General features: G+C 41.3%; 9 protein-coding genes across 9 annotated transcripts in view; 4 read left to right on the forward strand and 5 right to left on the reverse strand.

Annotated features, from left to right (window-relative positions):
• The first annotated feature begins 305 nt into the window (after positions 1-305).
• On the forward strand, positions 306-7,660 carry LOC132789078 (tyrosine-protein phosphatase non-receptor type 23-like). Its single transcript, XM_060796839.1, has 10 exons — positions 306-488; positions 900-1,250; positions 1,761-2,159; positions 2,216-5,047; positions 5,106-6,122; positions 6,247-6,375; positions 6,431-6,612; positions 6,668-6,855; positions 7,017-7,136; positions 7,198-7,660. The coding sequence occupies exons 1-10, from the start codon at positions 405-407 to the stop codon at positions 7,308-7,310; spliced, it is 5,415 nt and encodes a 1,804-aa protein (XP_060652822.1). The 5' UTR covers positions 306-404; the 3' UTR covers positions 7,311-7,660.
• Positions 7,661-7,775: 115 nt separating this feature from the next.
• On the reverse strand, positions 7,776-8,747 carry LOC132789079 (cathepsin L-like). Its single transcript, XM_060796840.1, has one exon. It carries the CDS (start codon positions 8,745-8,747, stop codon positions 7,776-7,778), a length of 972 nt encoding a protein of 323 aa, XP_060652823.1.
• Positions 8,748-9,108: 361 nt separating this feature from the next.
• On the reverse strand, positions 9,109-9,789 carry LOC132788211 (alpha-1,3-mannosyl-glycoprotein 4-beta-N-acetylglucosaminyltransferase A-like). Its single transcript, XM_060795543.1, has one exon. It carries the CDS (start codon positions 9,787-9,789, stop codon positions 9,109-9,111), a length of 681 nt encoding a protein of 226 aa, XP_060651526.1.
• A 178-nt stretch (positions 9,790-9,967) lies between these two features.
• LOC132788212 (peritrophin-44-like) lies at positions 9,968-11,424 on the forward strand. Its single transcript, XM_060795545.1, has 2 exons — positions 9,968-10,602; positions 10,937-11,424. Exons 1-2 carry the CDS (start codon positions 10,599-10,601, stop codon positions 11,422-11,424), a joined length of 492 nt encoding a protein of 163 aa, XP_060651528.1. The 5' UTR covers positions 9,968-10,598.
• Positions 11,425-12,097: 673 nt separating this feature from the next.
• On the reverse strand, positions 12,098-13,069 carry LOC132788213 (procathepsin L-like). The gene has a single exon (XM_060795546.1). The coding sequence runs from the start codon at positions 13,067-13,069 to the stop codon at positions 12,098-12,100; it is 972 nt and encodes a 323-aa protein (XP_060651529.1).
• Positions 13,070-13,429: 360 nt separating this feature from the next.
• LOC132788214 (alpha-1,3-mannosyl-glycoprotein 4-beta-N-acetylglucosaminyltransferase A-like) lies at positions 13,430-14,110 on the reverse strand. The gene has a single exon (XM_060795547.1). The coding sequence runs from the start codon at positions 14,108-14,110 to the stop codon at positions 13,430-13,432; it is 681 nt and encodes a 226-aa protein (XP_060651530.1).
• Positions 14,111-15,251: 1,141 nt separating this feature from the next.
• On the forward strand, positions 15,252-16,410 carry LOC132790919 (peritrophin-48-like). The gene has a single exon (XM_060799678.1). The coding sequence runs from the start codon at positions 15,294-15,296 to the stop codon at positions 16,353-16,355; it is 1,062 nt and encodes a 353-aa protein (XP_060655661.1). The 5' UTR covers positions 15,252-15,293; the 3' UTR covers positions 16,356-16,410.
• A 966-nt stretch (positions 16,411-17,376) lies between these two features.
• LOC132791621 (venom dipeptidyl peptidase 4) overlaps positions 17,377-23,622 on the forward strand; it is a 91,087-nt gene continuing 84,841 nt past the window's right edge. Inside the window, exon 1 of the mRNA XM_060800623.1 lies at positions 17,377-17,662. The gene's annotated coding sequence lies outside the window, so the exon portion shown is untranslated. The remainder of the gene's footprint in view (positions 17,663-23,622) is intronic.
• LOC132791624 (venom protease) lies at positions 18,647-23,106 on the reverse strand. The gene is made up of 2 exons (XM_060800633.1): positions 22,206-23,106; positions 18,647-19,646 (listed from the first exon to the last, which is right to left on the reverse strand). Exons 1-2 carry the CDS (start codon positions 22,547-22,549, stop codon positions 18,875-18,877), a joined length of 1,116 nt encoding a protein of 371 aa, XP_060656616.1. The 5' UTR covers positions 22,550-23,106; the 3' UTR covers positions 18,647-18,874.

Below are 23,622 nucleotides of genomic sequence, written 5' to 3' on the forward strand. Positions count from 1 at the left end.
ACAGCAACCACTTTACAAATGGCTTTCGTCAAGAGAGTGTTGTCTTGGCTATTCAGTAACTACACCCATAAATGTCCCTCATTCATTTTTATTATTTCTTATGATTTTAAATGGTATATTTTACAACCTTAGCTTCTTAAATAAAATACTTTTCTTTTTATTTTTATCAAACCATACATAAATTTATGTAATTTATATGATTTAAAACACGTAATTATTTGAAAAATTTCAACATCGACGCATCGATAGTGCCACTTATCGATATATCGTGTGTGCCGTTAGTCGTTGCATCGATAGTGCCATTCATCGATGTTGTTCCACCTCTACATTGGACGTTTCTTTAAAAGACCTCTCCAAATTATAAATAAATAAACATCTAAAGACTGCTTAAAAAACGCAAAACAATGGAGGCCGTGCCGCGTCTGCACATGCTTTGGTTTGCCCTCAAATCGAGTCCCGAGGGCACATCTTTTATGGCGCTGAAAAAGGTGAGTTTTTTTGCTAAACAATTTGTAATTGAGATTGAGAAAAACGGCGACCGAGACTGCGACGACGGCAGGGAAGAAGTGCGAACAACGGTCGACGAACTAATCAATTTCAGCTGCTGCTGATCCACAAATATGTTGCGCTTTCTTTGCTGCCCTCACAGCCCCAGTCTTTGCTACCCTTTCTTTGTTATGCGAGGAGCCTCCCCGGCAACCTCGTCGCCCGCATTAAGGTGTGGGTTGCAACTGAGACAGCCGCTGAGTCATCGCAATTGTTGTCGCAGTCGCCATCGTCGTTATTATTGTCGTTGTTGTTATTGTTGCAGTTGTTGTCTGATTATCACGAGTAATTGCTAAACAAATACAAAACACTTTATTAAGCTATGTCCCTCTCTCTCTCTATCTATCTTTTAGTATATTGCCGAATTTTATCATGAAGATGCCGAAGCCTACTCGAAAGAGGTGCATGCACTGGAAACGCTGCGTAATCAGGCGATGCGGACGACTAAAGACGGCGCTCCCATTATGAAACGTTACTATTGCCAGCTGCATGCCCTGCAGAACCGTTTCCCTCAGCTTGCCGAGCGCAGCATCTTTACATTCACCTGGAAGGATCTCTATCACAGCACGGTGCACGAGGTGAGCGACATGCGCTTCGAACGCGCCGCTGTCCTCTTCAACATTGCTGCCTCGCACACACAGTCGGGAGCGTCGGTGACTCGCGGCGACAGCGATGGCATGAAAATGGCCTGCACCCACTTCCAGGTAACTACCCGGTATTTATAGCAGAGTATTATAGCGGTGTGACAACTGAACTGTTAAATATCTAAGATCTGTAGAGTTAAAGCTATATCCGTATCCACATAAATAAACGAAACACTAATTAATAGCTACGTCGTCGATTAGATTAAATTTCTCTCACTTAGAAAAACAATTCTGAGAATTTTATCATCTGGTTTTTAGTTTATGAGAATTTCAATCGATAAGAATAGCTGATGAAAATTATTCCTGAAACTTGAGTCGATGGCCTTAGTAGCAAGCACTCCTTTCTTTTAGTTATTATTATTATTATTATTAATTAAACACGTAAATAAATAAATTATATTCCTGAAACGACTTTGGGTGAAACTTTGGAGCTAGTTAATTACCTTTTGTCCTTTCATGTTCTTTTATTTCACATACACAGACAATAAGCTTTTGTAACTTAGACTAAGTTAATTATAACAATTCTCTCGTTTAACTTGCCATAATTAAATTATTGTATTCTATCGACAGGCTGCTGCTTGGGCCTACAATGAACTGCGAGAGCGCTATGCGAATGTCAACAGCGGCGGCGACTTTATGACCAATGAACTCTTGGTCTTTCAGCAGCAGGTGTCGCTAGCCCAGGCGCAGGAATGCATATTGGAAAAGTCGTTGATTGACAATCGCAAGCCACATATTGTGGCCAAAGTGACGGCACAAATTGTGGTTTACTATGGCGCAGCGTTGGCGGCGCTTTTGACTGGAGGTGATGATGGACCTGTGTCCCAAGTGATCGATAGTTCCGTCTACAAGCTATGGAAAAAGTATGTGCGTTTCAAGATCAACTATCTGAACTGCATACTCTACTTGTATCAAGGCCAACATGCAGAGGAGCAGCGCAAGATGGGCGAGCGTGTGACGCTCTATCAGGTAAGATTGAAGATAACATGTGATGTGACAAATTCAATTAACAATGTCCCTTTTAGGCCGCCTGGGACAAGCTGGAGGATGCGCGAAAGGAGTCCAAGGGTTTACCCGATCAAAAGGAGATCAACGAGTCCCTCAGCTTCACCGCTGATGTGGTGGAAGCAAAGCGGAAGAATGCTAAAAACGAGAACGAATTCATCTACCACGAACCTGTGCCAGATCTAAGCACTATTGCCGCCGTGCAAGGCGCCAATTTGGTTAATGGCATTGGTTTCTCCATCACAGACGAGGAGTTCGCGGGCACCGATCTCTTTGCACGTCTGGTGCCGATGAAAGCGCACGAGGCGAGCTCCATGTACAGCGAGGAGAAGGCTAAAATATTGCGCAAATACGGTGCTTTGCTAGAGGAGAAAGACACTCAGCTCGATAGCTACATGAGTTCGCTGACGCTCGACAATCTGAACATCAACGAGGAGCAGGCCAACAAGTTGCCACAGGGCATTGTGGATCGCTGTGCAGCGTTGCATGCCAACAAAACAGCCATTAGTGATTTGATCGAAGCGATGTCGCAACTTGCAGAGATCACAGCGGACGTCGAAACCAATCTCAGTGAACTCACTCACATGCTGGACGCAGAAGCGCAAGCAGAGCGCGATTTTCAAGCGGCGAGTGGCGTTCAACGCACGCCCAATGCCCACATCACGGAGCTAACACGCGAGTTCCAGAAGTACAGTGAAGCCCACACTAGAGCTGGCGAATCGAACAACACGCTGCGCAAAGCAATGAGTCTGCATGTGAACAATTTAAAGATTCTGGCTCGTCCGCTGCAGGAGATACAGCAACTAATGCCCAAGTTGAGTTCGGAGCTAAACACCGCCGAGATCTTCAAAGATGTCAAACTAATTGTGAACAAAGTCAATGAAATGAAAGCGCAACGTGCTCAATTCCACGCTGATCTGCGAATTGCCATCAACGAGGACGACATCACGGCCAAGGTGATTGCGCATGGTGGGCAAGAAGGTCTGCAAGCACTCTTTGCCACCGAGCTGGCGAAACACGAGCGTCTAACGCAGCTGCTCGATCAGAATCTGCTCGCCCAGCACAACATACTTCAGGCTCTAACTGAGGCTTATGCCCGTGCTGCGCCAGTGCTGAAGACTCTGCAGGATGTCAAGCAGAAGCGGGAGCATTTCTACAGCTCGTTGGCAGCCTCTTATGATGTATACGAAGATCTGCTGGCCAAGTCGGCGAAAGGACTCGAGTTCTACAAGAAACTGGCGGGCAATGTGCAAAAGCTGCTTACTCGCTTTAAGTCCGCACGCGATGTGCAGTCCGAAGAGCGTCAGCAGCGACTGCAGAGCGTTGTCAAGACAACAGCTCCAGCTCCAGCTGTTACAACACCCATCAAACCTGATTTAACACCAGCTTCAAGTGGAGCACCCAAGTTGCGTGATTATCTTAAGGCGAAGAACAATGGCTTAGCTGCAGCTACAGCTGCCATTGATGCCACACCTTACGTGCCGACTGTACGTCCAGTGCCAGTTGGCTCTGAGAATCCCACGCAAGCCGCATGCTCGGCTTACGCCACAGCGCCGCCTCCAAACGAACCACCACCACCTTACAGTCTGCAGCAACAGCAATACTACGATCCCAATGCGGCTGGCTACACCAATCCAATGTATCAGCAACAACAGCAGCATGTTGCACCTCCGGCTTACAAGGCACAGGCATCGCCCAACTCGCAGACGCTGCACGGCGCCATGGCGGCGATGAACCTGCAGGCGGATCAGGCAGCAGCAGCTGCTGCTTATGGCCAACAATCGCAGCTGCCCTATGGCTACAATTATCCCTTGACTTATCCAGCGCCAGCTGCATCACCTGCTGCTCAAAACTACAACTATCAGCAGCCGCTCTATGTAGCCACATCGACACAGCCTAGCGAAGCACACAACTATCCACAGCAGCCACAACTGCAGCAGCAGCAAGTGCAGCAACAACCACTGCAACAGCAACAACCACTGCAACAACAACAGCCACTACAACAACAACAGCCACTACAACAGCAACAACCACTGCAACAGTTGCAAGAACAACAGCAGCAACAACAGGCTCAACTGTCTGCCTATGGCCAGCAGTCAACAGTACAGCAGCCGTTGCCATATCAACAACCAACAGCTCAAACTTATCCTCAAGCGCAGCAGCCGCAGCTTTCTATGTACACACAACCAGCTGCAGCCTATTCCCAGCCACAACCCCAACCTCAGTCTCAGCCGTTGCCTCAACAAACGCCCAACTATCCTCCTCAACAACCAGCCAATTATACTCCTCAATCTCAAACGCCGCAACAAGCAACTAGCTTCGCGGCAGCTCAGCCCAACGCAGCGTATCCTCAATCCCTGGCGCCACAGCAATCGCAGTCGCAGACTGGCATCTATGCTCCTTCATCTCAGCAACCACTGCAACCTGGCGCGTATGTGCCTTCATCACAGACTCCACAGCAGTCGCAACCTGTCGGATATGCTGCTCAATCGCAGCCACAGTATCCGCCGCAGCCCACATTGTATCCCTCTCAAACTGCAGCCACTTCAACTGCAGTTGCAGCGGCCACACAACAACCACAGCCTTATGCCGTAGCAAGCACAGCTGCACCAACTGCAGCTGGCAGTGAGGCCAACTACTATAGCTACTCCAATCATCCGGGCTACAGTTACAATCCGCAGACGGGCAACTACGACTACAGCAGCGGTTATCAGCAGGGCAACAGCAATCACATTCCACAAGTTTCACATGGATCTGGCCATTTCACACAGAGCGGACAACAACAGAGTGCTATTGTGGGCACTACGGATTCTGAGTTGGCCAACCGCAGCACGTCGGCCACGGGTTTTGATGTGAGTATTAAAAAGATTTTACCATTTAAGCATCACTAATATCTCACTCCACTTGCAGTCGCCCATTGTCTCCCATACAAAGGCATCAAATACCGTCACAGACTCGAGCTCAATTGCAGCGCAGCCCCAAGAGAACATTGGCAACTACTACACGCCTCCTTATGGCTATCACTCGGCAGGCGAGACACCTACACAACAACCGCAATCGCAGCCTCAGCAGTTGCCACAACAGCAGTTGCCGCAACAACAGCAGGAGTTGTCCAATTCATCACCTGCCACGCCTTCGCTTTATATGCAGAGCGGTGGCAGCAGCATCGCCAACACACAGACCACCACGAGCAGTGCTCCTTATGCCTCCTCGGCCACACAGCAGGCAGCGACCAAACCGACAAAGTCCAATGCCAGCAATGTGGATTTGCTGAGCGATCTGGACTTGGATTGTGTGGGTGCCATGCCGCTACCGTTACCGCTGCTGCAGCCACAGATTGTGTCCACACCCACACCACCAACCAGCGAGGTGGCAGAGGTTGACCCAGCACCACCAGCAACTGCAACAGCTACTGCTCCAGTTGTGGCGCCAGCAGTGTCACCCACAATTTCGTCTGCTGCAGCCCTACCAACGAATTCGCAGCGCAAGAATAGCCTGGACAATCTGTCCAATTGCTCGGACTTGAGTTCATTGGAAAACTTTGACTGGGATTCGGTTTCATTGACACATTCCGCCAGCGAGAGGCCGCTGACCACAGATAAACATTCGTTGATTACATTCCAAATGCGACCACACGATCCCTTTACTGACGACAAGACATTGAAGTACTTCCACAAGGAGGTGGAAAGCTACGAAAAGCTGGTTGAGAATCTGCACGTAAAGATGCTCAATGGCAACACGCAGCTGGGCACCAAATGGCAAGAGCTGCATCAGAAGCTCGACAAGAATACTAATGTAAAACGTACCACAACCATTGCAAAACTATTTCCCGAGAAAAATCGCTCATTGGACTGCCTGCCCTACGATCATGCGCGAGTTAAGCTGGACAAGCAGACGGATGACTACATAAATGCGGCCTACATGAAGGTGAGAAAAATACTAAGGATCAATATGCATATATCAGCTGTATAGTTCATTCATGCAGAATATGTTTATTGTATTATAAGTTAGATATATTATTATTATTACAATATTCTCTCCCTTTTTGCAGAGCTTAAGCGCTGGCTGTCCCAACATTATTGTAGCTCAAACTCCGCAGGCGAATACCATCAATGATTTCTGGTCTATGATCTGGTCGGAAAAATCACGCACTGTGTGCTGTCTGCATACTACGAATGAGGTAAAATAAATAAAAAAAAATACACTACTTTACACTTAATATGACATTTTTAAAGCTCTTTGATCCCTACTGGCCGCAAGAGCTCAATCAATCCAAGAACTATGATGATTTCACCGTAAACTGTGTGAAGCTGCAGCAGCTAAGCCACTGCACTGAGTATCAGCTCAAGTTGTCGATGCATGGCGCCGATGCTGTGCTGGATTTATCTGTGCTGCAGCTCAAACAATGGACCAAAGCGTAAGCACATAATATATTGATCAATAAACTCAGTTAACATTATTCTTTTCAACAGTTCGCCAACTCAATTGCTCGGAATTGCCCAGAATGCACTGCAAGTGCATCAGGAACGATGTTTGGCCGCCAATACGCCTACATCGCCGCTCATTCTCAATTGCTTAACAGGCTCTGAGCGATCAGAACTATTGGCAATTGGCATTAGCGCGGTGTTGGGAACTCAAACCAAGCGACCCATTTTAATAAGTAAGTAATAGCAATAAATTGCCACATATATGCGGCTTAGTCGCCATTGGAATGTATCTTCTATATTATGTATTCTTGTCTAATATAATAATGAAATTACTTAACATTAATATAAGCAAAATTTAAATTAAAACATTGCTTTCCTTCATCTTTTCCTGCAGATATTGTCGATGTTTGGTCCCGTATTTGCATGCAGCGCCAAAACTCGCTGCGGGATGCAGCTATGCTGGAACAGTCGATGCAGATTGTACTTAGCCATGCCCATGATGTGCTCAATAAGCGTAAGCAATATGCGCATTCAATATCCTACCACTATAAGTAAGATGATCTCTTGACTTTTAGGTGGCATCATGACGTCGTATCAGATGAAAATGGCACCGCAGGTCACTGCGAAGGAACAACAGGAGAGCAAGGATCCATTGAATGAACTGGATGCTCTCTGGAAGATGAAATAGAAACGACTGAACGAACAACAGCGCTAAATCTGCTTAAACCCATTTACATGCATATACATATTTACACATTTTATTTAAAATAATAATGTTTATAAACTATTTATACAAAACTATTTACAGCAAAAACGAAAACATCATATTTATACACAGTTCCGACATTGTTGCAAACAATGCGAAGCAATGAGAGAGTATTCAAAATATCGAACGATCGAAAGAAAGTTTCAAATTGTATTTGTCCTACTATTTACTGTTATATGAACTAAATATTTTTTCGAACTATGGTGATGTTTTTAGTGCTGATTGTATTGTAACTTGATAACTATATTATATATATATCTTTATTGTATCTATAAATATATCTACAACGTTTATGAAGCAATGTAATCATGTTGCAGAACCATTTAGTAAACGATTAAAAAAATATCAAATATTTAACTACATATATAAGAAAGAATGACAAATTAGTTACACCAATGGATACAAAGCACTGCTGGCAATGTGACATAAGTTGTTGTCATCGCGCGCCATGCGAACATATCCATGTTCGCCAATATTAGAGCCCCAGGAGTTCTTAATCAACCAGTACTTTCCTAAGTGTTTATCTTTACCATAGCCCACAACAGTCACAGCATGATTTGTTAGCTTGTGGCAAGGCTTTCGCAGAACTCCACTTTTGTAATGATGCATGTGTGTGGCATCTACGGACACGGCAACGGGACCTTTTGTTGCAACAGCTGCTGCCAGTGCTGATTCACTATTTTTCTTTACGTACACGATGTCCTTGACTGTGGCGCCTATGTGTGACCTTTTGAACTGACAATGCATTTGTTTTGCTTTGTAGCGATATGATTCTTCAGTATCTAATCCATGGTTCTTCTTAACATATATCAAAGCACTTTGTTTTGATCCGTAATGGCATCCATTATCACTCGTAGAGCAATCTACAAGATTCTGCTCTGAGAGTGCTACAAGTCTGCCTGTCTTGAGGAAATGTTGACCCTCCAGTGTGGCTACAGCAGCAAAAGCCCAACAGGAACCACAATGCTTCTGGTTCTTAACTTCAGTTACTGCACCCTTTGTACGCCAATCAATGCTCGGTGGAATTCGAAGATTGGCAGGAGGATCGTAAACCAAATAGTCGGCATCTTTATCATCCTCCTGGGTCATATTGTAGTCACTTAATATGAGCTTCTCGAATTCCTCAGTCAATAAATCGGAAAACTGATTAACACCCATCTTAAAGGTTTCTTTACCGGCTGCAAAACGTTCGTTGTGCAATTTCATTATTTCCCTGTTCGTTTGAAAGATGTAGTAACGCAGCTGTTCCTCGTCTTCGTCCTTGTATACCTTGGAATGGGTGATTTTAAAATCTTCCCACTCCCACGATAGCGACTGCACTAGTCCGACTAAGCTCACAAATGCGATGATTCCCTTCATGTTTGGACTTTAACTAATGTTCCCTTACGGACTTTCGCCCTTTATATTCGATTATTCTTGCGGTTTCAAGACTAAAAATATATTTAGTTGTAATACACATATGTAATGAACATAACTAAAAATATATTTATTTATAATTAACATAAATAAGAACGCACATTGCGAATGACGTTTTATGTTTTCATTATAATTCTCTTTTTATTGATATTTGTGGAACTTAATCTGAGTGGAACAAACGCATTATGATTTCTTTTTTCTATTTCTTTTGTAACTTTGCCTGTGTCGAAATGACGTTGAAACATTTAAACTTATATAAATAATACCCTAAAATGATATTATTCATCCGGCTTTCATCTTAATTCTAATCTTCTCCACCTAGCTGCAGCTTCAGCTTATCCTCAAGAGAGATATTTTCGATATGGTAAAACAAGTTGCTATTAAAACGTTGCCATAGTTTTGTCTTCAAATGCTGACACTGCAATTTATCTTTTTTCACCTGGCGACACATTTTCGCCTCAATCAGATGAGTAAGTATATCTAGAGCACTCATATCGTTGTAGTACAACTGCAGATACGTGATCAAATAGGGTAGCTCAGTTGCCTTCAAGAGTTTCCCTATAAAGCCAGCTTCACAAAAGTCCAGAACAATCCAACTTGGTTGAAAAGGATTCGCCAAAGCGCTCTTAATCAGCGCAAATCTTTTCATGCTGGTGATAAACTGTCGCCTCGTCATAATGTCATCTACTAGTTGCACATAGAAGACTCCCTTTGCATGGGCATATGCCATTAGATACGCCAAGTCCAAGTTTTGTTTGCTTTGCCATGACATGTCCATGTCTGAATAATAATTTGCAGCTGGTGCTATAATATCTATTAGTCCTTTATTCAATTGCTGTTGAAAACTTCTTTCAATTTTTTCTACAATCTGCTGCACTTCATCCTCATTGCTTTCGCCTATGTAAACAACGATAAGTGTATCATCCTGCTCCTGCTCGTTCATGTTCACTATGAGATTGTATAGAGTTGTTCGCAGAGTGAACATCTTCTGTCTGCAAACTGTTGGAATACCCAAGACAATAGATACATTGTTTCGTCCCTTACTCTGTATATAACATGGTTTGTGGGGTTCTAAAAGATGCCTAGGAAAGCGATAAGAGAGCGATAGTCCTCCGGTTGTGTTCTCATTTACTATTGATCTCTCTGATTTCATTACTTTTTCGCTTTTAGTTGCATTTGGCATTCAAAAAGTTGCTGTCTTAACAATCTCTCGGGCATTAGTACTATATAGTATAATACGAATAAACCACACACCAATATAAAAACTATGAGCAATGAGGTAAATCGGCGATTCATTTTCAAGTTGGAAGTTACAAATTTTAATTTTGTTTAAAAACACTATCGTTCACTTGTAGCTAATAAGCAGTGCCCGTATTTGTACATGACTCTCAGAGCATACGTTATAAATAATACCTATGACAAATCAATTATTGATTCTGTTAACCCTTATTTATTTACATCCAATTGTAGCACATCCAATTGTAGAACGCGTAATGTTTACTCACTTTGGATTACGCTTTATTTATTTTTAAGCAATTTACAAATTGTTTTATCTCGATAACAATTGTTCCCTAATTTATCAAATGTCAAATAATGATTTTATTTCGTTATTGAATTATCAATTTCGGGTAGATAATAAAACGACAACTTTTAGCTCTGTTCTAATGTTCCAAGAATAGTTTACTGTCTTCGCTTTTAGAACATAAAAAGCAGTTAGTTTGAGTTTCTAATTCAGTTAGCTGTTGTCTGTTACCAGACTAGTCGTACCTCGGATCGAAGTTAATTTAATAAAAAATGAGTGCGTAAATTGAACACGTTATCTATAATTTTTTCATTACGTTTAAATAAAGTTAAACATAAATAAAAATAATAATAAAATAGCAATATAAACGAAAAAGCAAAAGAAAGTGTTTCTAATAAATTTATTATCTACGCCTGAATTATAATCTTGGAAAATATATTCTGTTCTATATTCCGTTCTATATTCAAGGAACGAGAAAATTAATTATCCTTTAAAAATTATAAATTCATTAAATTAAAGTGAACAATAATTGTGAATATGTGGGATGAAAAATTAACTTCCTTTATTTTCAAAGATATTTCCTGAATTAAGTAGTACTTATACTTTACAGATACGACAACTCCAAGGAATACTTTATGGCAAATGTTCGTACTACTCGCCATCGGCCTGTTTGCTGCACCTGCTGTAGCAACCACATTTGATCCGGATTTGATTTGCACCCTAATTGTAAATGGCACTAAAATCAACGATCCTCGAGCCTGTGATAAATGGATACAGTGCATTAATGACTTACCTGTTAATGGATCCTGTGCCGAGGGACTATTCTATGATCGAGAGAGTGAAGACTGTTTACCCTCTGCAGATGTGGACTGTGTTTCCAGTGATCCTTGCGCCGCTACTTCCAATGGCTTTACGGCCGATCCATACACCTGCAATGGCTATTATTACTGCAAGAATGGCACTGGCACAAGGGGCGAATGTAATTCTGGGTTGAACTATAATCCCAGTACCGAAGCTTGTATTCGCGATTATCCCTGCACTGACAAAATGAACCCCGACAGCTATTGTAACATTCTGCCCGATGGCGTCTTTGCTTAGTCGCCATTGGAATGTATCTTCTATATTATGTATTCTTGTCTAATATAATAATGAAACTTAACATTAATTTAAGCAACATTTTTATTAAAACATTGCTTATCATCATCTTTTCTTGCAGATATTGTCGATGTTTGGTCCCGTATTTGCATGCAGCGCCAAAACTCGCTGCGGGATGCAGCTATGCTGGAACAGTCGATGCAGATTGTACTTAGCCATGCCCATGATGTGCTCAATAAGCGTAAGCAATATGCGCATTCAATATCCTAGCACTATAAGTAAGATGATCTCTTGACTTTTAGGTGGCATCATGACGTCGTATCAGATGAAAATGGCACCGCAGGTCACTGCGAAGGAACAACAGGAGAGCAAGGATCCATTGAATGAACTGGATGCACTCTGGAAGATGAAATAGAAACGACTGAACGAACAAGTGCAGCGCTAAATCTGCTTAAACCCATTTACATGCATATACATATTTACACATTTTATTTAAAATAATAATGTTTATAAACTATTTATTCTAAACTATTTACAGCAAAAACGATAATATACACAGTTCTGACATTGTTGCAAACAATGCGAAGCAATGAGAGAGTATTCATTGGAACCAGAAGCAGAACCATTTAGTAAAAAAATAGCAAATATTTCACTGACAAATTATATGAAGTAGTAGTTACACCAATGGATACACAGCCCTGCTGGCAATGTGACACAAGTTGTTGTCATCGCGCGCCATGCGAACATATCCATCCTCGCCAAACTGAGAGCCCCAGGAATTTTTGATCAACCAGTACTTTCCATAGTCTCCATCGACGCCATAGCCCACAACTGTCACAGCATGATGGGCTGGTTTGTGGCAAGTCTTTCGAAGAACTCCACTTTCGTAGTGATGCATGTGTGTGGCATCTACGGACACGGCAACGGGTCCTTTTGTGGCAACAGCTGCTGCCAGTGCTGATTCACTATTTCTCTTTACCTGCACGATGTCTTTGACTGTGGCGCCTACGTATGACCTTTTGAACTGACAATGCATTTGTTCTGCTCTGTAGCGATACGATCGTTCAGTATCTAATCCATGGTTCTCCTTAACATATATCAAAGCACTTAGTTTTGATCCTCCATGGCATCCATTATTACTCGTAGAGCAATCAACAAGATTCTGCTCTGAGAGTGCTACAAGTCTGCCTGTCTTGAGGAAATGTTGACCCTCCAGTGTGGCTACAGCAGCAAAAGCCCAACAGGAACCACAATGCTTCTGGTTCTTAACTTCAGTTACTGCACCCTTTGTACGCCAATCAATGCTCGGTGGAATTCGAAGATTGGCAGGAGGATCGTAAACCAAATAGTCGGCATCTTTATCATCCTCCTGGGTCATATTGTAGTCACTTAATATGAGCTTCTCGAATTCCTCAGTCAACAAATCGGAAAACTGATTAACACCCATCTTAAAGGTTTCTTTACCGGCTGCAAAACGTTCGTTGTGCAATTTCATTATTTCCCTGTTCGTTTGAAAGATGTAGTAACGCAGCTGTTCCTCGTCTTCGTCCTTGTATACCTTGGAATGGGTGATTTTAAAATCTTCCCACTCCCACGATAGCGACTGCACTAGTCCGACTAAGCTCACAAATGCGATGATTCCCTTCATGTTTGGACTTTAACTAATGTTCCCTTACGGACTTTCGCCCTTTATATTCGATTATTCTTGCGGTTTCAAGACTAAAAATATATTTAGTTGTAATACACATATGTAATGAACATAACTAAAAATATATTTATTTATAATTAACATAAATAAGAACGCACATTGCGAATGACGTTTTATGTTTTCATTATAATTCTCTTTTTATTGATATTTGTGGAACTTAATCTGAGTGGAACAAACGCATTATGATTTCTTTTTCTATTTCTTTTGTAACTTTGCCTGTGTCGAAATGACGTTGAAACATTTAAACTTATATAAATAATACCCTAAAATGATATTATTCATCCGGCTTTCATCTTAATTCTAATCTTCTCCACCTAGCTGCAGCTTCAGCTTATCCTCAAGAGAGATATTTTCGATATGGTAAAACAAGTTGCTATTAAAACGTTGCCATAGTTTTGTCTTCAAATGCTGACACTGCAATTTATCTTTTTTCACCTGGCGACACATTTTCGCCTCAATCAGATGAGTAAGTATATCTAGAGCACTCATATCGTTGTAGTACAACTGCAGATACGTGATCAAATAGGGTAGCTCAGTTGCCTTCAAGAGTTTCCCTATAAAGCCAGCTTCACAAAAGTCCAGAACAATCCAACTTGGTTGAAAAGGATTCGCCAAAGCGCTCTTAATCAGCGCAAATCTTTTCATGCTGGTGATAAACTGTCGCCTCGTCATAATGTCATCTACTAGTTGCACATAGAAGACTCCCTTTGCATGGGCATATGCCATTAGATACGCCAAGTCCAAGTTTTGTTTGCTTTGCCATGACATGTCCATGTCTGAATAATAATTTGCAGCTGGTGCTATAATATCTATTAGTCCTTTATTCAATTGCTGTTGAAAACTTCTTTCAATTTTTTCTACAATCTGCTGCACTTCATCCTCATTGCTTTCGCCTATGTAAACAACGATAAGTGTATCATCCTGCTCCTGCTCGTTCATGTTCACTATGAGATTGTATAGAGTTGTTCGCAGAGTGAACATCTTCTGTCTGCAAACTGTTGGAATACCCAAGACAATAGATACATTGTTTCGTCCCTTACTCTGTATATAACATGGTTTGTGGGGTTCTAAAAGATGCCTAGGAAAGCGATAAGAGAGCGATAGTCCTCCGGTTGTGTTCTCATTTACTATTGATCTCTCTGATTTCATTACTTTTTTCGCTTTTAGTTGCATTTGGCATTCAAAAAGTTGCTGTCTTAACAATCTCTCGGGCATTAGTACTATATAGTATAATACGAATAAACCACACACCAATATAAAAACTATGAGCAATGAGGTAAATCGGCGATTCATTTTCAAGTTGGAAGTTACAAATTTTAATTTTGTTTAAAAACACTATCGTTCACTTGTAGCTAATAAGCAGTGCCCGTATTTGTACATGACTCTCAGAGCATACGGTATAAATAATACCTATGACAAATCAATTATTGATTCTGTTAACCCTTATTTATTTACATCCAATTGTAGCACATCCAATTGTAGAACGCGTAATGTTTACTCACTTTGGATTACGCTTTATTTATTTTTAAGCAATTTACAAATTGTTTTATCTCGATAACAATTGTTCCCTAATTTATCAAATGTCAAATAATGATTTTATTTCGTTATTGAATTATCAATTTCGGGTAGATAATAAAACGACAACTTTTAGCTCTGTTCTAATGTTCCAAGAATAGTTTACTGTCTTCGCTTTTAGAACATAAAAAAGCAGTTAGTTTGAGTTTCTAATTCAGTTAGCTGTTGTCTGTTACCAGACTAGTCGTACCTCGGATCGAAGTTAATTTAATAAAAAAATGAGTGCGTAAATTGAACACGTTATCTATAATTTTTTCATTACGTTTAAATAAAGTTAAACATAAATAAAAAATAATAATAAAATAGCAATATAAACGAAAAAGCAAAAGAAAGTGTTTCTAATAAATTTATTATCTACGCCTGAATTATAATCTTGGAAAATATATTCTGTTCTATATTCCGTTCTATATTCAAGGAACGAGAAAATTAATTATCCTTTAAAAATTATAAATTCATTAAATTAAAGTGAACAATAATTGTGAATATGTGGGATGAAAAATTAACTTCCTTTATTTTCAAAGATATTTCCTGAATTAAGTAGTACTTATACTTTACAGATACGACAACTCCAAGGAATACTTTATGGCAAATGTTCGTACTACTCGCCATCGGCCTGTTTGCTGCACCTGCTGTAGCAACCACATTTGATCCGGATTTGATTTGCACCCTAATTGTAAATGGCACTAAAATCAACGATCCTCGAGCCTGTGATAAATGGATACAGTGCATTAATGACTTACCTGTTAATGGATCCTGTACCGAGGGACTATTCTATGATCGAGAGAGTGAAGACTGTTTACCCTCTGCAGATGTGGACTGTGTTTCCAGTGATCCTTGCGCCGCTACTTCCAATGGCTTTACGGCCGATCCATACACCTGCAATGGCTATTATTACTGCAAGAATGGCACTGGCACAAGGGGCGAATGTAATTCTGGGTTGAACTATAATCCCAGTACCGAAGCTTGTATTCGCGATTATCCCTGCACTGACAAAATGAACCCCGACAGCTATTGTAACATTCTGCCCGATGGCGTCTTTATTAAGGACACTTGGAACTGTGATGGCTGGCAAATGTGCTGGCAGGCAGAGCTCGTCAATGGCACCTGTCCAGATGGTTACTACTTTAGTGCGAGCCTGGGTAAATGCGACTATCCGCAGAACGTGCAGTGCGCTTTCACAGAGGCACCACCCCAAACAGTTCTTCCCGATGTCTGTCCCAAGGCGGGCACCTTCATCTCCGACGATGAAACATGTAATGGCTACTATTATTGTCGGAATACCACTCAGGGGCAAATGGTTCTGGAGCATGGCGTGTGCTCCGACGGTCGCTTCTTCTCTGCTGCGAATGGTGGCGCCTGCGTGCCACGAACTGATATACGTTGTGACTACAATCGATGCGTTAACATGGGGAATACAACGATACAGCTGGCCAACCTGTCGGATGATGGATGCACCGGATTTGCTATATGTCAAAACGGTACCATAATTGCGGAGGCCGATTGCCCAAACGGCGAATATTTCGATGAGTTGACTCAGCTGTGCACAACACAGGTTATTTCGTTTGTAGCCTGTGCCCTATCATCGGAATCAACAGAATCGACGACAGAAAAGTTGATCGATGAGGAAATATCGACCACCACAGCCACGTGAGCTGTATGGAGACTATGAAAGATCATTGTTTACCATAATTTAAATCAATTATTATTATATCAAAAGTATTATAAATATTAAAATTATTTAAATAAATGATAATAAGCTTAGTACATTTTGCGTACATTTATAAGCCTACAAGCAGTGTAAATGCTGCAGTAGCAAGCAGTACAGCGTACAGCTGAGATTGAGCACCTACTGGCTAATAGATGGCGCCACTGACAGCAAGAAGTGGGAATTGAAGTCAAATACAAAAATATGTCAAAAGCTTAAGGAATAAAACGTTAAACATTAACGTAAATCGATTTTATCATGTATTAGTACGTCGTAATATAAGTTGAAATCGTACAGCTTAGTGTAATTTGAATTTGTTTTGGCAGTTAACAAGCATTTGACGTTTAGTTATGCATTTTAAACCGTGTCAGTTGTGTTAAAAAAAGATCTTTTAATCTTCATTGGCGTTCAGTTGAATCTTTTCAACGTGAATATCATTGTCACTATCGTCATCTTCCAAATCACAATCATCTGTGTCGATGTCGTACTCAAAGCTACATGTTTCCTCATCGCTTAGAGTCGAAAGCAACTCTTTATTCTCATTTAGGGGATCATCATTTAAGCTAGCCAGTGTCGATTCTAGCTTATTGGCACGATCTAACAGAGCGACCAAGCGTTTGTCAAGTTCGGCAAAAACATCGCCACCAATGTTAGAGGTTGTCGGAAGATCCTTAGAGTCCATTGAATCTGGATTGGAAGCCATTGTTGCGAATATTTATTATTTATATATAATTTTTGAGTTTTTAGTTTTTCGGAAAAAGCAACCGAAGATAATATTTATTTTGGTGATTGTGACGTATGTGAACATTATTTGGAAGTTTGCTAAGATAAGAGTTCTAGTCTCGGCCTACTCAGAGCGAGAGAGAGAAAGAGAGAGAAACTTTGCTATGCAATGACAACAGCATCGACAACGATATTTGTTGAGCAGCACCCGAGACGATTCTCTGACGAGGCTAATCTCTGGGAAACGATCGAGACGCACGGCCTGGCGGCATTTTCAGTGAGCGCGCGAGCGGCAAACGGTAAACAACAGCTGCTGCCAACACAGAGAGGCAAACAAAACCAGCAATAAAACGAGCCACAGCGAAAACAAAAAAGCAAACACAATTTTTCGAATAAAACTTTTGCCAACATCGACCGCTGACCTGGAAGACGTCAACACACTTGATGCAGCAGTGGCATTGCAGCCAGTAGAAGAAAAACACTTTGTGAGACTGCGAATCTTCGGTGTGACAAATTGAATAATTACGCAAGTGAGTTGAGTGAAAAGTGTGGCAATTGATGAATGTCTTTTGCAAAGTAATTGCCTGTATCAGCAACTAGTAGAGAAAACCCATAGATAATTATTATCAGTGCCAAGTGATATTATCTGCAAACATTGGTTTGTCTTCTTATGTGTGCGTTGTGAATCACAAATCTTTGAAAATACAAAAATATGAAAAGTAAACACGGCGCGAGCAATGTGAACTTGCTGCGTGAAACGGAACCAAACCACAAAAGCCAGAGTGGGCCAAGTTAATGCTTTGACTTTTTCAAAGTTGCTCTGTCTAATGCTGCTGCTGCTTCTGCTGCCGATGCCGCTGTTCATCTTTATTAACGTTAGTTCACGCTCTCCCATGACTCTTCGCCTATGTGTATTTACAGCTGTTTGAATGGGGAAACCAGTTTCCTCATAGCTTGTTTAGGTGTATTGCTTCTAACGCTTTTTGTTTTATTTTTCGGGCGCACACACCGCATCGAAAAGTCAAATGTGAATTAGTACACATACAGTATGCATTAGTGTGCGTGAGAGTTTTCAGTTATCTGTGTATTGCCAACTTGCAACATGCGCTTTTCGTGTGTGTAACGAAACCGAAAGTAGTCAACGTCTTGTTTTGACTTCACTTTAAATACAAGTTTGCATATCAAGCATGTGTTTTAAATGGGAAATAAAGTATACTAAATTACGTTAATTGTTATAATTATACTGTATTATAAATGATTAATCGCGTTTCAAAGCTACGCTTAAATAAAACAAAACTTTCGCATCGAGTTGTACTAAACAAAATGCAAGCAAATTTGAAGCAGTGTTAGCAAGCAGCTTATTCACACAAGCAGTTCAACAAATTTGTGCATTGCTTGCAAGCAGTGTACTGCTTGAGTGCGCCTTTGGCGCGAGCAACTTAAATTTAAAACCAAAATTGTTAGTTTAATTAACTTTTAACGCCGACTCTATGAAATTTTATTTAATATTTAATAATATTGATAATAATTGTTTGTAGCAACTTTTCTGATGAGGGCACTTTTGTAGCCAGGCCAATAAAGCAAGGAACTCGTTGGTTGGTTTTATTCAACTTGTTTTGGGTGTGTTGGATTTGTTTTTTGTATTTATGTTTCTTTTCGCATTCAAGTACAAAAAAGTGCATAGAGATAAGACTAAAAGCTAAGGCTAAGAGAGCTACAAACTAAAAGTTGAATGATGTGCATTAGTAATCCTCATCGCAGAAGCAACCGTCCCGCGAGTTCTCCACAATCCAATCGAGATATTTGGTGACTCTGGTGTAGACACCGGGATAATTTGGTCGCGCACAACCATTGCCCCAGGAGACGATACCAATCTGCTCGAAGCGTTTGTCATCGGGACGCAGACGGACCAGAGGACCACCCGAGTCCCCTTGACAGCTGTCACGCCCACCAACGCCTGGATAGCCAGAGCACATCATGTTCTTGGTGATCATTTTCTGTGTGTAATTCGTTTGTGCGACACACTCATCGTTATCCAGCACAGGCACCTCCACCTCCTGCAGCAAACACGACGGCTTGCCATCCTCCTTAAGCGTGCCCCAGCCGGTGGCAATGGCGCGTGTGCCCACAAACAGATCATTACGCTGCTCCGCACGGGGTAGACAAATGGGCCGAATGAAGCTGGTGATGGGCACGCGATCGTTTAAGCGCAGCAGCGCAATGTCATTGTCAAAGTTGGAGAAACTGAACTTCTGGCTAAAGGCGCGCAGCACAAAACGCGTCTCGGGGCGCTCCTTGTCATTGCAGCGATCGTGCTCGCCAAAGGTCACCTTGATCATGAACCACATGAAGCCCTTGACGCAGTGCGCCGCCGTCAGCACGTAGCGATCGTTGATCAACGTACCGCCGCAGTAGAATCGATTGAAGTAGCTCAGTCGGGCCATCCAGGGATATTCGCTGACGCCAGTTGTGGTGCCCCCCACGATTCGAGACTCATCGTTACGCTCCCCACATCTGCAAAAAAATAGGGTAAAGGCAGAGGGAGAGGGGAGTATGAGTAAGTGGAAGTGGACTTCAGTAATAAATGATTATCATCCACTTGAGCGGGCATGAACAACATCAACGAGTAGTACTAACTCTCAACCAGTTTGCAGCGTATGAAAACTCATTTTCAGCTAAGGAAATTTCAATTCAGACTTGTGGGGAAAATAGTGGGAGAAGTAGGAGATGGAGCTTAGAATAATCTTGTCTAGCTGTAGACGACGATCGTTGCGGATGAGAAACTGGATTTTGCTACATACATAGAGAGGCTCTTGTTTATTTGTTTAAAATGTAATTATTTTTATATCTGCATTTGTAGATTTGTTTATTTAGATAGCAACGAAAACTTTGCACTTTCTTTAAAGTTTATGTTTTGTTCCACTCTATATATATACATATAATATAAATATGTATTTGGTACCAAGGATTTAACGATTATAAAATATATTTTATAGGGCACAAATAATTTATATGCCAGTGAAACTAAAATGTTATATATTTATATCACAGCAATTGAACAATCAACTGCATAGCAGCTGTTGAATATAACTTATACTATTCTTATTTATTACCTATAAATAGTCTGTCAAGAACAGTTACACACAGTTAATAAAATATTTTGGCTTTGATTATTCTGATCGACTGCAGCTTAGCTCTGAATGAAGTGTCTAAGACTTCATTAATATTTTCTTAAGTCTGTCTCATTAGCATTAAATGACGGATGGACTGTGTGTCGATTGATACAGAGTTCAATAACCCAAAAGAGATTAACAGTCCTCATAAATAATAATGTCATAAAGAAAGTGTCAAAGTGTTTTATTGAGATGGCAAAACGTTTTGCAGATTTTCCATCAACTTTAAAGAGTTGTCGTTACACTAAACTGGTTTTATAATTGCCAAAAAAAAAAAACATTATACTACAAAGCAGATGCATTTAAAAATCTGTTGAAGCAGTGAAGAGAGTGAGAGAGGGGACGTTGGGAAAGGGAAAGGGAGAGGGAGAGAGCCGGTTTCGCCAAATGGAAATACTACAAGTTATCTGCTGTATCGATGTTTAATATATAATATATTTCTTATATTCTTATTCATTTCGAGCGAGGGCTTTCTGTTTGGTTTTGTTGTCGTTTGTTCTGGCTGCGATTGTTGATGTTGTTGTTGTTTAATCAAGTCATTGCCCTAAAATGGTGGCCAAGTCGAAGGCGAAGGTGAAGGCAGCGTCGGAGACGGCTTCCCGAAAAGCAAAGACAAAGGCATGCAGAGAAATGTGTGCGACCCAATTCAGAGAATGTCGCGTTCCCCTGCCGAACAACGCATGACGCATTGGGCCTCAGTTCGAACTACACCTCATATATGTGTGTATATGGTAGTAAGTGCGAGTATACCCCATGGCATGCAGTCTAAACTTGGCCAGCACACACAGATACAGATACAAACATTTTAGATACAGATACATTTACTTTGAATATTATCGAATCGTATGCTAATTAGTTATAGATTCATTTCAAATGCAAAAATAAAATAAAAGTAAAAATTAAAAGCATCAAATTAAACGAGTTTTAGATAACAAAAACAAAAAACTAAACTTTAGACTCGAAAGAATTGTAAAAAACTAGATAGAGAGGGAGCTATTAAGTGCTCTGTAATCTCTTAACGAATTAGAAAGGTAATTTCCAAATATCAATTAGTACTAATTTTATGGTTTTTCGAAAAGTGAAAAGCTAAAGAAAAGCACTGCACTGACCTAACCCAATTCCCTGTTGTGATCAGCGCAATCGATTCATCAAAATTCCAATGCAACAGATGCCGACAAAGGCATTCCTGGGCGTACTCCCTGAAGTGGCTGCTTATGCAAACAGTTTCTCAGTCCCTACAGTCGTGTCAGTTCTCAGTTCTCAGTCTATTCTCGCGCAACAACAACGACAATGCCCCAAGCGAAGCGATTCCCCATTGGGCATTGCAATTTGAGGCAGGCATCTATGGAATGCTTTTCAAATGCACATCTTTAGATTGCAGAACCCAGCACAGAGAACTGAGAACTGAGAACAGAGACTGACTAGCTTGAGCAGTGTGTCTGATTCAGCTGTCAAAGGCAAGAAGGCAAAAAGTACTTACGTTTACTGGATGTTTAACTATGAAGCTTGAAATTGATACTTTGCAGGCCATAAAAGGCGAAAATATATGTTTTTAGAAAGCTAGCTAGCTAGAGAACTAAACTACAGATCTTTAAAGTCGAAGTATATGTTATTGGTTTCGGCACGGAAATGGCTAATTGATTGTAGTCCTCATTCTGGACATTTCATGACTATTTTGCAGCAAACGTTTCTCCTGCACGTCAATGAGATCTGTCATGGGGCGTGTTAGGAAAACTAAATCTCGCACATCACGCAACATTTGTAACTGTAATATCTGATTTGTATGCCATGACAATAAACACCCAATGAATTGTTGGCTAACTGGAAGTTGACTATCATGACCATGACAGCTGGTTTTTCATTATTTTTAATTTTTTTTGCTTCATTTTTCTGTGCTCACCTGCAAGAACATGTCGTCGTTTGGTCTTGAGCCGGCGGCGAATTATTGCGATTAAAGACGCCAAACCAATTCTTGATCGGATTTTGCCGGAATACTGGTTTATTGCCAGTGACATTCACGGCACTTGTGGAGTTGCCCGTTGCAGCAGCTCCCAGTCCACCCAATCCAAGGCGCAGCTTCTTTGGCTGATGTTGGCTGCCATAGGCTTCATATTTGCCAGGTATGGAGGATGTTGTTGTCGTCGTCGTCGTAGATGTTGTTGTTGTTGCTGTTGTTGAGGCGGCGACAATGCAGGAAATTATGGCCAAGACTAATGGCCAATGATGTAAGTGGAGCAGCAGCATCTTCTTATTCTACTCGTTTCTCGTTCTCTCTCTTTGCAAAACTCGTCTTTATGCAATTTTGTGCAGTGATAAGTTAATGAGCAGGCAAACACGGATGGAACACGTTACGTTCGTTCGTTCGTTCGTTACGTTAACTAAATGCGCCTTTAACGCGTATTTACCGTTAGTGGCAAGAATTTTCTCGGCATTCAGTTTCGTCAAATTCAGTTTCCGGTTTTCCCCGTTCGCTCACCATTAATTATGTTAATCACATGCATCGATTTCGTATTGTATATGAACTATTTTTCTTCTTTTTTATGCCTCTCTCGTGTTTATGTTTTTTTTTGTGTTGTGTTGTATTTTTCTTTGAGTATTTCTCAGTCGTTTAGCACATAATTCAAACTGTCAACAAGACGCGCCCAGGCTTGGTCAGATTTTCGTTCGTGTTTTTTGTCTCTTTATCTTTCTCTCCAGCTTTGCCTTTCTTTCCAAGCTTTACTTTTTATCTCTGCTTGCCTCGTTTATGCTTTTTTTTTCGACCGCACACGCGAAAGTCTGCAAACCGACTGATACCAACAAACGGACCGACACGATCTTCTGGCCAACACACAAAGTTGCGCATGCGCCTGCTCTCGACGTCGCTGTCGTCGTCGACTGCGGCAGCGACTGCGACGTTGGCGTCGGTGTAGCGGACGTCAACGTCAACGTCATCGTCGCCGCTTGACTGGCAAACAACAGAGAACAGCAAACAGCAGAGACCAAGTCGCATTTTTCGTTAGTCCGTTGCGTTCCCAATATGCTAATGTGACAGTTTGCCATGTCGTATCAATGCGGTGGTTCCTCCATCTCTCTCTCACGCTTTTTAGTGCTCTCTCCCTCTCTCTCTCGCGTGTTCTTGTTCTCGCCTTGTCCCCTCCGGGCAACATTTGTTTACAGTGCTTGAAACGTCAATACACCGTGAGAATTTAAATGATGGTTAAATATGTCTTCAGATTTTGTTGATAACCAGTTTAATGGGCATTTCCTGAGGCGACTCTTTGCTTCTTATCTTCGTCGTCTACTTCTTCTTCTTCTATGCATAATGGAAATTATGT

Source organism: Drosophila nasuta, chromosome 3 (assembly GCF_023558535.2).
Source record: "Drosophila nasuta strain 15112-1781.00 chromosome 3, ASM2355853v1, whole genome shotgun sequence".
NCBI lineage: Eukaryota > Metazoa > Arthropoda > Insecta > Diptera > Drosophilidae > Drosophila > Drosophila nasuta.

Bases quoted from the DNA above. Each gene is read 5' to 3' on its own strand.
- LOC132789078 (XM_060796839.1), top strand. From the start codon at position 405: ATGGAGGCCGTGCCGCGTCTGCACATGCTTTGGTTTGCCCTCAAATCG. The intron at 489-899 runs GTGAGTTTTTTT...TCTATCTTTTAG, and splicing joins CTTTTATGGCGCTGAAAAAG to TATATTGCCGAATTTTATCA. The intron at 6,376-6,430 runs GTAAAATAAATA...ACATTTTTAAAG, and splicing joins GTCTGCATACTACGAATGAG to CTCTTTGATCCCTACTGGCC.
- LOC132789079 (XM_060796840.1), bottom strand. From the start codon at position 8,747: ATGAAGGGAATCATCGCATTTGTGAGCTTAGTCGGACTAGTGCAGTCG.
- LOC132788211 (XM_060795543.1), bottom strand. From the start codon at position 9,789: ATGTTCACTCTGCGAACAACTCTATACAATCTCATAGTGAACATGAAC.
- LOC132788213 (XM_060795546.1), bottom strand. From the start codon at position 13,069: ATGAAGGGAATCATCGCATTTGTGAGCTTAGTCGGACTAGTGCAGTCG.
- LOC132788214 (XM_060795547.1), bottom strand. From the start codon at position 14,110: ATGTTCACTCTGCGAACAACTCTATACAATCTCATAGTGAACATGAAC.
- LOC132790919 (XM_060799678.1), top strand. From the start codon at position 15,294: ATGTTCGTACTACTCGCCATCGGCCTGTTTGCTGCACCTGCTGTAGCA.
- LOC132791624 (XM_060800633.1), bottom strand. From the start codon at position 22,549: ATGCTGCTGCTCCACTTACATCATTGGCCATTAGTCTTGGCCATAATT. The intron at 19,647-22,205 runs GTGAGCACAGAA...ATTTTTTTGCAG, and splicing joins ACGACGACATGTTCTTGCAG to ATGTGGGGAGCGTAACGATG.